The sequence below is a fragment of the Mastigoproctus giganteus genome, chromosome 1 (genome assembly GCF_048544385.1).
Source record: "Mastigoproctus giganteus isolate SK-2022 chromosome 1, ASM4854438v1, whole genome shotgun sequence".
Taxonomy (NCBI): Eukaryota; Metazoa; Arthropoda; class Arachnida; order Uropygi; family Thelyphonidae; genus Mastigoproctus; species Mastigoproctus giganteus.
Genome location: NC_143575.1, coordinates 170,826,839 through 170,839,215, shown reverse-complemented (window position 1 = coordinate 170,839,215; position 12,377 = coordinate 170,826,839). Strand labels below are relative to the sequence as shown.

The 12,377-nt window shown below is 40.2% G+C and overlaps 1 protein-coding gene across 1 annotated transcript in view; it reads right to left on the bottom strand.

Moving 5' to 3' along the window:
- The window catches only part of Mettl4 (Methyltransferase like 4), an 87,338-nt gene that overhangs the window by 52,016 nt on the left and 22,945 nt on the right, over window positions 1–12,377 (bottom strand). The window contains exon 4 of the mRNA XM_090389788.1: window positions 901–1,056. Within this exon, the coding sequence (XP_090245914.1) occupies window positions 901–1,056 (156 nt within the window). The remainder of the gene's footprint in view (window positions 1–900; window positions 1,057–12,377) is intronic.

Sequence of the window (12,377 nt, the reverse complement as noted above, 5' to 3'; positions counted from 1 at the left end):
TACAGTAGCCCTACATATTTGCCAACCAATCACTTTATACTGCATGATGCTGTTGCTGAAAGAGTTTGCCATTCCACAAAAGGGGTAAGTGTACCCAATAAAATGGCCACTTCATGTGCCACCAAATGTCTTTATCAAAACAATCACAATGCAAGCTTTTTATAGCCACCAATAAATACTGTAATTATCCTTTCCTCTTTTCTGGCTGCTTACAAAATCTAGTAATACAGTCAGTGTTACAGGTCCTGTAATGCTTCACTAAAACAGCAACAACACTAACTAATCTGCTCTTTTCACCTGCATTTTTCTTATATACCCCTCATGCCACATGTAATGATAATACATCATTTCACAATTTTTACACTATACAAGAGAATAGATGAGACATGTCACCTCTAGCCTAGCATAAAAACACTATGTCACTATTGTACCTTTGTTCATCATGTTGCTTAAATTTTCTTGTGCTATTCTGACAAGAGTTATAATGTTAGGTTATTTCAATACGGCACCCTAATACAGTTATTTGTTATTTTTGGTTTTTAGGTGCATTAGCAACTAAGGCCATATTGCTCCGGGATATACGGTGGTCATTCCCTGACCTTTCCGCATCCTTTGTATTTGGTGGTGACGGGCTCGAACCTCGGTCTAATCAAGAAGCATGTGCTACGCACTGCTGCTCCATCCCATCTAGCTATGGAGGCGCCTCCTAATACAGTAGTGAAGGGTAGATCTGAATAGATATAAATCTGCCATTCTTAAATACTTTGTTGAAATAAATTCCATAATTAACCATGTTGAAAGAAGTGGAAAGGCTATTAATTCTACTTAGAACTTATTTTTTTCTTATAAATTTTAATTCTTTATATAATTATCTAAATAAGCTCAAAAAAGGTTCATTACCTGCTATAATCAGGTCTTCAATTTCACTAATATCTCCTAAAAGAAATGTGGATTCTGATGGGATCAGAAACTTTATTCCACAGAAGCTTATGATTCCAGAAACTTTGCTGTTGAATTCCACTATTTCATTAAATATATCTTGATCGCTTGGATTATCTATTGAGTTTAAAAACAAAGACTGTGATTAAAAAAAGAAAACAGTAGCACGTTTCTAATTCCAATCCTATTTAATTTAACACCAATATTTACTCATATTTAAAACTGAAAACCAACAACTGCATGAATTCTGATGAATGAATCTAGCAAAGATTTAGTATCCCCAGAATCCTATGGCCATATCAGCTACTGGAGTAATCTGTTATTTGGTAATATTTCACAGCACAAAAGAATAAGTTGCATCAGTTACCTCCACTTGACTTGGAAGATGGAAATTCTGTATGAAGAATATATAACATCTGTTTATTCACTTGAAAGTCGAATAAAGCCTGATACAGTCAATGAATGGCTAGGGGTTGTTCAAGTGAAAATATTAAAATTTAAAATAACAATAAAATACAATGAAAAGAGTAAGATCGTTAATTAGTAATAAATAATAAAAAAATTAATATAATGAAATAACACATTACCTACATTAGGTAATAAAATTAAGACTTACTGACTTAATGCTCCATAAACCAGAAGAACAAAAAAATTTAAATGAATCCATTACCTTAATTACCTTATCTCTGGTAAGAAGATGGATTTAAATGTTCAGCTTTATGAAACGTTATTCTTGTTTTCATAATGCTGTATTTTCAGGTTTGAAAACTGAGCAAGATCCTGATATAATGCAGAGTATGAAGAAACTGGTTAAATTTCATGACAACAGGTCATAAACTACATCTATGAGAATACATAGATGCAATTTATGAAGAAGTGGTTAATATCACTTGAAGGAGTTGATTACCTTCATTGTTATTAAATATAAAAGTTTGCTTCAGGAAAACAAAATGGAAAAACGTGTAAGCACCAGTAGCATTTTCTAGAACATTATCTGTAAATCACTAAATATAGCCAAGCAGCAGTGAGTTTAGGCTTAAGTCTAAGTGAAAGGAAAACTGGAGTGACATTTCAAATAACCTTACCGACAGACAGAAACAGATCATTGTATCCAAGAGAGTTACTGAAATTGCAGAGATTGAATAACCAAAAATATATACAGGGTGATTCACTACCAGTGCGACAAACTTGCAGGAGGTGTAGGGGGCACAAAGACGAATCAGAATCACGTAGCATTGCAGGGTCTGAAATGCTTTCGTCATGCGGTAGAGGACGTTGAACAGGAGGTCGCGTGAACAGCGATCCCACTGGAAGTCAGCATTTGCAAACCGGTTCCTGAGGCAGTAGGATGGACGAGTATTCAAACGTTGAACTGGCCGACATGCACCTGGCGTATGGAGCTGCGGACTGTAACGGGCGCACCGCTCTGCGCTTGTACCAGGAACGTTTCCCGCACAGGCATGCTCCTCATCATACGATTTTCGCACGTGTGCACAGAAGGTTACGTGAGACTGGTTGTTTCACGAGAGGTACCATGAATCGAGAGCGAACGACGAGGACGCCAGACAATGAGGAGAATGTCCTACATCTTGCAGAGGGCAATCTGAGTACTCGAGCGATAGGCCAACGATTGGGTATTTCCCAATCCACTGTATGGAGGATACTGTCAACAAACCAAATGAGTTCATACCATCTGCAACGCGTCCAATCATTGGAACCTGCGGATTATCCACTCCGGAGGACTTTTGCTACTTGGTTTCTTCAACAGAAACGGTTCGCAAATGCTAACTTCCAGCGGGATCGCTGTTCGTGCAACCTCCCGTTCAACGTCCTCTACCGCATGACGAAGGCATTTCGGACCCTGCAATGCTATGCGATTCCGATTCGTCTTTGTGCCCCCTACACCTCCTGCAAGTTTGTCGCACTGGTAGTGAATAACCCTGTATACCCGTCCACAAAACCCGTCCACACTCACTATTTCTAAAGGTTACAACCATAAAATCTTTACTTAAAGTACTCTTTACTGATGAAAGTAGACTCTGTCTCAGCAGCGATTCTGGACGTCAGCTAATCTGGTGAGAGGTTGGCACACGTATCACCCCGCAAACATCACTGAAAGGGATCGATAAGGTGGTTGAGGTGTTCTTGTCTGGGGAGGCGTTATCTTGGATGGACGTACACAACTCCAGATAATGGAAGGCGGTACTGTAACCGGTGCATGCTACCGTACTGAGGTAATCCTTCCCCATGTGCATCTGTTTCGAGGTGCCATTGGCCCCAAGTTCGTGTTTATGGATGATAACGCCACACCCCATCGCACTGCAGCTGTTGATATGCTTTTGGAAAGTGAGGCAATAGTTCGTAGGGATTGGCCTGCCCATTCCACCGATCTAAATTCCATAAACACATATGGGACGCTCTGGGGAGATGCCTAGCGGCACGTCCACACCCACCAGAAAATGTTAACTAGCTGAAGATGGCACTGACAGAGGAATGGATGATGTTACCGCAAGAACTTATCAACAATATTGTTCTAAGTATGGACAGGTGGTGCAAAGCCTTCATCAACATTAGGGGTGGCCATATCTCTGAGGACCACCTCTTTCCTTTGTTCCATCTTTGGCAGTGATGCATCTGTATTATGGCAGCCAGTGGTATGTTGCCATTTTTGAATAAAGTCTCTCTATACCGTTTTGTTTTCATTGTTGTGTTGGTGTTGTTTACTTCATCATTTCTGTACCTCACGAGGTTCCTTCGGTATGCTTTTCCCATATCCAGGCCACTCGTATGAGAAGCTTCAGGTGAAAACCTGACTGGTCCTTAAATTTTGCACACCAGTGTACATTATGTACAGCTGAGGGCAAAGGCAGCCATAACACACTAGCACCAGAAGGGTTCCTATATTACCAATTTTACCCCCAGGGGTTCACATCTGGTGAGTATGGGCTTGGCACACCCAGGGTCCTGAGCTGGATATCATCATTATTCTCTTTCTTGGTGATTTCCTTCTACTTCTCTCTCTCTCTCTTTGGGTAATTCAGATTTTTTTTTTTTTTTTTTGCCTAGTGTAGCATAAGCCTCAGGCTTCCTTGCACCATATGGCTAATAATAATAATAATAATGTATCCACCATCTGTGTGTCAACAATAGGTATAAAAGAAAAGCAACTACATTCATGCTAGAAACAGATCAACAAAATACAGTGGATGAGTTGAGGTTGAAGCATGGCTACTTCCAATGAGAAGTCGTCATCGGGTTAACAATCAATCTGTTTGTGCCACTGCAGCAAAATGACAATACCTATAACAATATAACCAAATGGAAATGTCATGGAGCAACTAAAACTAAGCAACATTCAAGTATAAAATGATGGAGAGTGAAAAACATTCAACATGCATGTAGAAAATAACTGGAGAGTGCTTAGAAAAGTGGTATATAGATCCTATCAATCCTTATTGAATACTGTCAACAAGGAATTCAGGGAAGCCACAGGAACTAATTTAGTAACAATATGATACATTGTGAGCTGCACAACATTGAATTTTATGGAAGTGCTTCAGCATAAAAAACGAAACATCACAGCAAAAACTGCACAAAGTCCACATTCTAGGCGTACATTACTGTAACTGATCACTGAAGTGTTGGAAAGCCATATTATGGAGTGATGAATCACGGTATACCATTTTCTGGCTTGATGGTCATGTTTGATCAGGCAGATCAAACAGAATATCATCAGTATATCATTTCCCAGAGTGTGCAGCAGTGGCAGTCAGAAGTATTTCTGTGCCCTGGGCAGAAAGATTTTTCAGCACCCTTTAATAAGGATATATATATTTTTTGCATCATTGTTCTTCTGTTTTTGGCACCCTGAGCAAGGGCCCTGCTAGCCCCATAACTGTCCTGGGGCCTCTCCTCTGGAATCTGGTGCTGGATGATTTCTTGAACACCAAACTCAACAATGTACAAACCCAGGCCTATGCAGATGACCTGGCCATGCTCTTTTCTGCCAATAACAGAGCCCAACTAGAAGCAACTGCCAACCAGGCCATCTCCACCCTTCAAGCTTGGGCAGAGCATAACAACCTAAAGATCTCCCCAGAGAAAACCAATTCGATCCTATTAAAAGGTACCCTTGATTTGAGAAGACCACCCCAAATCAAGGTCAATGGTGTTACAGTAAAACTAAAAACAGAGCTTAACTATCTAGGTTTGATCTTAGACAAAAAACCTTTCCTTCACCCCTCATCTAGACCAACTCAGGATTAAGATCAGGTATGCTGCCCAAGTCTCAAGAGTTGCCCGGATGGCTAAAAGAAGAGAACGCTGTCCCTTTTCTATAAGGCAGTTTTCATCCCGGTTATCACCTATGCCTCTGGAGTCTGGTACAAGAAGGCCAATACAGTTGTAAACAGATCGCGCCTAGGAACTATCCAGCACTCTCTTCTCCTTCTGTCTTCGGGTGCCTGTTGCACTGTCAGCACCCATGTGCTCCAGGTCCTTACTGGATCTCTTCCACTGGACTTGGAGATTGTTCGTCATGGGTAGCTCTACCAAATAGCTAAAGGAAGAGCAGTTACCTGCGCAGGTTTCACCACTGACCCAGCAAATAATAGAAACACTGAAAAGAAGAGACTTAATGAACATCTAACAGACACCTGGCAAGAAAGATGGCAGACCTCAACTAAAGGCGCTGTCATCAAAAGATTCCTCCCAGATGTCAGGGCCTCCTACCCCCTCACACTTGGCTGGTTTTCACCGGGACTCTATGCTACCTACCTCCCTCCCTCCTCACTGGACATGGCTCCTTCCAGAAAAAACTACATGACTTCAGAATTTCAGACTCACCCCGCTGCCACTGTGGAGAGGATCAGACGTGGGAGCACCTTGCCCACAGCTGTGAAATCTACGAGGACTTCAGGAGGATCCTAATAACGAAACTACGCTTCAACTACCAAAATCAAGAATACCTCACCCTACAAAATGAAGAAACTTACCGAGCCCTCACTCAATTTGCAATGGACCTATTTACCAGGCAGAAAGTGCTACCACCACCATAGTATCCGAATCAATAGGTCAAAACAACCATGACTGCCAATTGTTGCTGCGCATCACTGAGCCATGGATGCTAATGCCTTGGACCAACTTACACAAGACTTGACCAACAAACCATCCAGAGTACAGAACCCAACTTGATCCCTCACATCTCAAGTAGTCAACTGGTCTCCCCACTTGGGTGAGACAATACTAGCAGTGCAATCAAAGACAGGGTCCACACATACCTTGACAAATTCCTCATCATTGATTCCTGGACCAACTTCTCCCCACCGGACGTGACACATCTCATCAAGAAGAGACCTACCATCAATCCCTGGACTTGACCATCTATCTTGGACTCCCGGTTTTGACCACCCCACTATTTGTTATCATAGACTACTGGACCAGCCTTCAGTCTGGATGCGACACAGATTCAATAAATGGAGTCCCAATGACGACACCTGGACTAGACCTTCCCGAACATGACCCATCCACCATAGCAGCACTCACGCTGCTAGATTTCCGCTGCTAGATGTGCAGGGTAGGTACAGCCATGCTAGCTGTACCTACCCTGCACTTGCGGGGTATCTCTCTCTCTTTTTTTTTTTTCTTTTCTTTTTTTTTTTTTCAGCTTCTTTCTTCTGTTTCCTACCATCTGTACTTTACCCCCCATTTTTCTCTTACACAATGATTTTTTTTTTTTTTTGTGTGTGGGGAGGTGGTTTTTCGTCACCCGCCACCCCACTCTTCTCTCTGGTGAGGCACTGGGCATGCCACACTGTCATCAGGGGCCATCTTCCCTGTCGGCCCCTTTCTTCTGTTTCCTACCCTCCAGTCTTCTGCCTTCCTCCCTTACTTTTCTCTTACACAACGGTTTTTTTTTTTTTTTTTATATATGCCCCACAGGTCTAAATCTAAATACATCAAAATTATTGCCCGACCTATTTGGCCCTAGAACAAGTTATCAGCGAACAACCCTACGCTCTGTTAAAATTTCAACCATTGCTCAAGAAACAGTGATCATCTCATTCTCAAATCTGGTCCTAGCTACTGAAATCCCAGGAAAGTAGGTGGCAGGACCCGCCAGAGCACTCTAGAATCAGTGGTACACCCGGTCAGCCGACATGAGAAATGATCTATGATGCCACATTTGAAAGGAAAAAATTACGAGGCATTACTTTCATACCAGCCCTTGTACATATGTGAGCTTCGCTGTGTGTCAATTTTTGTTCTTAGCAATAAAATCACAAAACAATTTGAGTGAAATCTTTATTTATAGCACCCAGAAAAAAGTATATATGATTACTATATCTTTTTTTATCTATATTTGCTCATTCACATGTAACAATCATTATTTATAATTACATTCTTTAGGTTGTGGTTTCTAACAGTCAAATGTTGGTAAGTTTACATTCAAATATGTATATTCAATAACATGGGGGGGGTCTTGTCAAAGAGATAGAACTTTTGAATACCATCATTCTGATCTTCACAGTTGAGAGTTTCAATTTATTATCTTTGGTCCAGCTTAACAACTGCTGCATAACAAAATTTGCATTTCTTTGCAGTCAGGCACAGAAGTTTCCATAGAAGATCGATACCAAACCATCAGCATATGTTAACAAGCAGAAATTATCAAACTCCTTTCATAATTTTTACAATGGTCACAATTTTTAAATTTTTTTTCAGTGGGACCATGAGATGTTAGCAAATGCGAAACATGAGAGTGCACAGGAAATAAACTGTTTTGTTTATATTCCAGCATGACAACTAAGTCAAAGTAGTTTACAATTAATTATTCTGACAATGCATACAATCATTAACTGTATTTAGCAATCACATAGGCTTGAACCACAATCCACTCAAAATTGTGTGCATCACTCTTGCACTTGGTCACCCAACTATATCAGAGCTATCACAGAAGTTATTAAGCTTTATGTCAATGAAGAGATATTGTTCAAGGCTTAAAACTAAATGGATATCAGATGAACTGATGAGAAAAAATGCATGGAATGATTATAAACTGTCAGGGAACACAGGGCCGGACAGAATAGTTTCTACAGTAAGTAAAAACTAGTTTATAATCAAGCAGTTAGGCATCTTAGGGCACATTATGAGAAGTCTTCAGAGTGCAAAGGAAAGCAGAATCCTACAGTAAGTATAAAGTAGCCTATAACTAAATTACTCAGGGGTTACACATGCTAAGGCAGATTATGAGATATGTTTGGTTAAGAGTTCAAAAAACATTCCTTGGATATGTTAACACTAGAAGGAAAGAGATGAATTATGTTAGTCCCAATGGTTATTTAACAACTATTGATGACTTATACAGGTACTGAAAATAAGTATTTTGCATCTGAATTCTCATGTGAAGAAGTTTTTGGGGAGGGGATACCAGAAGTATATTTAATTCTAACCAGGAGCTAAATGATTTTATGACTGAAAGGAATATAAAAGAGAAATTATTGAGACTGAAAGTAAATATGAATTTGGTGGTGAGGGAATCTATCCAATTATATTAACACTAAACGGGCACACAATCACTATTTCACTATGGAATGTGTTGTTTTTTACTCCTTTTGGCAAGATGTCATTAAAAATTGTTCACTTTTCAATGTCACCTACATTTTCAATCTATTATGAAATCAACTGTGAGCAATTCATTTTTTATGATGAAAAAGTATATTTTTAAATTTCTTTTAAAATAAAACCTTACAGCATGCCTGCTTGCTCTTGTTCACACTCAACTGCCTTCTTGGGACATTGTGCAATTTGTTGCTAAGGAAAAGGGTTTTACAAAGAACAGCAGAGAGTATCACTTGTGAAAATGAAACAATTGTGTTCTTTGTTATAGGCACTCCAGTTATTTATGCTAGCTTTTTGTTTTCACTTGTGAAAATGGCACCCGGATGTTCTGCTGCATTGCCGCTTGAATTATTTACATAAGCTGATGAGCATCAACAATTCAAGCTGTTCTCTGAAAGAGCCTGCTGATTTTAAATTCATATTTTTAATAACTGCCTAAATTATGTTTAAAGAAAACACATTATTTTATTAGTTTAGGGCAAAACTTCTTCCTTTATAAGACAATTAACAAAGCAGATCAAATGGAAAAGTAATAATTGAGGAATACCTATTATACATATTATTTTGAAATATATGGGATATTGAAATATATGTATATATATATAGTGTTAAAATTGCATTGGGATATAAGTTTAGGGTTATATTTTTGTATTTAAATTGAAATTTTATTTGAAATTGAATCGAAATCAAGACTGAGACCAGAGAAGCAAAGCAAAAGGCTCAAGATAACGGGAGTGCTGTGGCTCAGGGGAGAACTGAGGGGGGGAAGGTTGTCCTCTGAATCACATCCTTTTGAAATTTACCGCTTGTTTCATGTTTGTGGATCAATCAGGAACGGGACATGATATTGCCAAGGGAAATGACTTCACGTGTGCGTGCACAATGTAAGGAGTGTGAAGAAATCAGGCATAAAATCAGCATTGTTAAGGGTCTATATGAGAGCTTGGACAGGGTGGATGCCCTCGAAGGATTTAAATTGAGGGCCCATCAAGCTCTCAGCTACCCACATCAATGCCAGAGCTTGCACTTGAACATCACGCAACACAGCAGCAACCCCCAAGGCAGAATGCACTGGTCCCAAAGGAACTAGTTGTTGTCGATGACTCTATTTTCAGAGAAACGGGGAACATATTGTGTAAAAAGGATAGGTTGTTGTTGTTATTTGGTTTTTAGGAGCATTAGCAACTAAGTCCATATTGCTGCGGGGATATGCGGTGGCCATTCCCTGACCTTTCCGCATCCTCCTTATTTGGTGGTCACAGGCTTGAACCCCGGTCTAATCAAGAAGCGAGTGCTAAGCACTGCTGCTCCTGCCCACTTGGCTATGAAGGTGCCTCAAAAGGATAGGTGGAACAGGACCAGGGTATATCTGCCAGGGGCAAAGGTCGATGAAGTTGTAGAGTAGATATCATTTTTTAAGGGCACAAAAGGTGATATTGTGGTAAACGTTGGCACAAATGATATTAAGAGTAGAAGACTGGTGGAATTACTTAACAAGTACAGGTGAATGTTGAAAAAAAGCCGTGAATTAGGGTTGAATTTGAAAGTGTCTGCAATTCTGCCCAGACACGATAGGAGGGAGTATATGACGAGAACTGTGTCGATCAATTTGGCCCTGGAGAGATTGTCTGTTTGTTGTTTGGTTTTTAGGAGCATTAGCAACTAAGGCCATATTGCTCCGGGGATATGCGGTGGTCATTCCCTGATCTTTCTGCATCCTCTGTATTTGGTGGTCATGGGCTCAAAGCCCGGTCTAATCAAGAAGCGTGTGCTACGCACCGCTGCTTCTGCCCACCTGGCTAAAAAGGCGTTGGAGAGATTGTGCAAGGCTCAAGGGGTAGAATTTTTCTCAGCCCAATCTGTCCTTGTTAACAGGAGAGACTGCTTCTACAGGGATGGAATACACTTAAATAGAAAGGGTGCAAGAATATCTGCTGATGCTGTCGAGGCAGCATTACATGAGTCGAAAAATTGCTAGCTTGGAGAGATACACTGGCTAATAGATTAACGGTAGCTGCTGGCAGAGGTGAAAGTGATCCTTGCACTGCTTCTATTGGAATGAGCAGCAGCCTGGAAAACAAAGTGCATGGGATTTCAGAGACTACTGGTAGTCATTGCGGAACAAGTAAATACATGGTATGTGTTAAGGTAGCTAAGAATAGAAACAGTTGCATGTATACTTGTGTGTACACCAATGCTAGGAGTTTGGTTGATGAATTTGAGGTGTTGGTCAAAATATCAAAGGCAGATATTGTTGGTATATCACAGACGTGGTGTCACACAGATATAATGAATGCAGAACTGGAATTTGGTGAGTACAATATGTACAGTAAGGGTAGACAAGATAGGAAGGGAGGGTGGGGTTATGCTATTAGTTAAGAAACACATAAAATCAAGGAAGTACAGCCAGTTAAAATGGCTGGACAGTGAAGTGTCGTCAGTTTGGTGTGACATAAGCACTTGGAAAGCAAAATTGACAGTAGGAGTTTGTTCTAGGCCTAATGACTCTGAGGAGTATAATAAACAACTGTACAGAGAAATAGAGTGGGCCAGTAAATCAGAGTGTCTTATAATGGGGGATTTTAATTTCCCAGATATTCACTGGAATTTGTGGGTTGGTCACACACACTAGCAAGGCTTTTGTGGATTAATTATTACATGATTGTTTTCTACAGCAGTGATAACAGTGTGCTGAAGTGGGATTTATTCAAAGAGGTAACTACCATCAGGTGTAAAGGGAAAGGTTTTTGCTTTCATAAAAGTGACTTTTTTTTTTTTTTTTTTTGGTAGTAGTTGTTGGTGCATAGGCTTCTGTGGTCATAATGCACCTCCCAAGGTTTTTTGCAGTACACTAATCCAAGCCCAAGGCGGGAATCGAACCCGCAACCTTTGGGTTGCCAGGCAGGCACTTGACCCACCCGGCTAGCCCAGTCGGCGTAAAAGTGACTATGGTGGTCTGAGACAGTATTTAAATTCTATACAGTGGGACCAACTGATGATGTTACCAACAACCAATTCAAAATAGAAAGCATTCAAAGAATTAATCTTGGAAGCTACTAAGCTTTTCATACTAACTAAGAAATATTGTTCAAGGTTTAGGCTTAAATGGATGTCAGATGAACTAATGAAACATGTGGCAGAGAAGAAAAATGCATGGGATACATATAAATTAATGGTGACACAAAAGCCTATGATAGTTATAAGCTGGTCTGTAACCAAGTCACAAAGGAGATTAGGCAGGCGAAGGCAGATTATGAGAAATCCTTGGCAAAGGATTCAAAGAAAAATAGCAAAGAGTTCTTTACTTACGTAAACTCTAGAAGGAGACGAATCAGATTGGTCCACTTCATATCGATGGTTCAACTGTTGATGATCCTGCTCAGGTAGCTAACAAACTAAATGAGTATTTTGAATCTACATTCACACATAAGGAGTTATTCAGGGAGGTAAATGCCAGAAGTGAATTAAACTCTGGCAGTGAGCTAGATGATTTTGTAATAACTGAGAGCAAAGTGGAGGAGAAATTGTTGAAGATAAACATAAGAAAGGCACAAGGGGCGGATGGGATCTATCTAGTTATATTAAGGAAGAGTTGTTGTTATTTGGAGCATTAGCAACTAAGGCCATATTATAGTTATATTAAAGGAGGCAGCAAAGGAAGTAAGCAAAGCCTTAGCCAGCATAGTTAGCCATAATTATGAGAGCTTCCTTGGATTCAGGGAAGGTACTCATGGACTGGAGATGTGCAAATGTGACCCCAATCCACAAAGGAGGATCGAGGTGAGACACTGTTGTTATGTTGTTATTTGGTTTTTAGG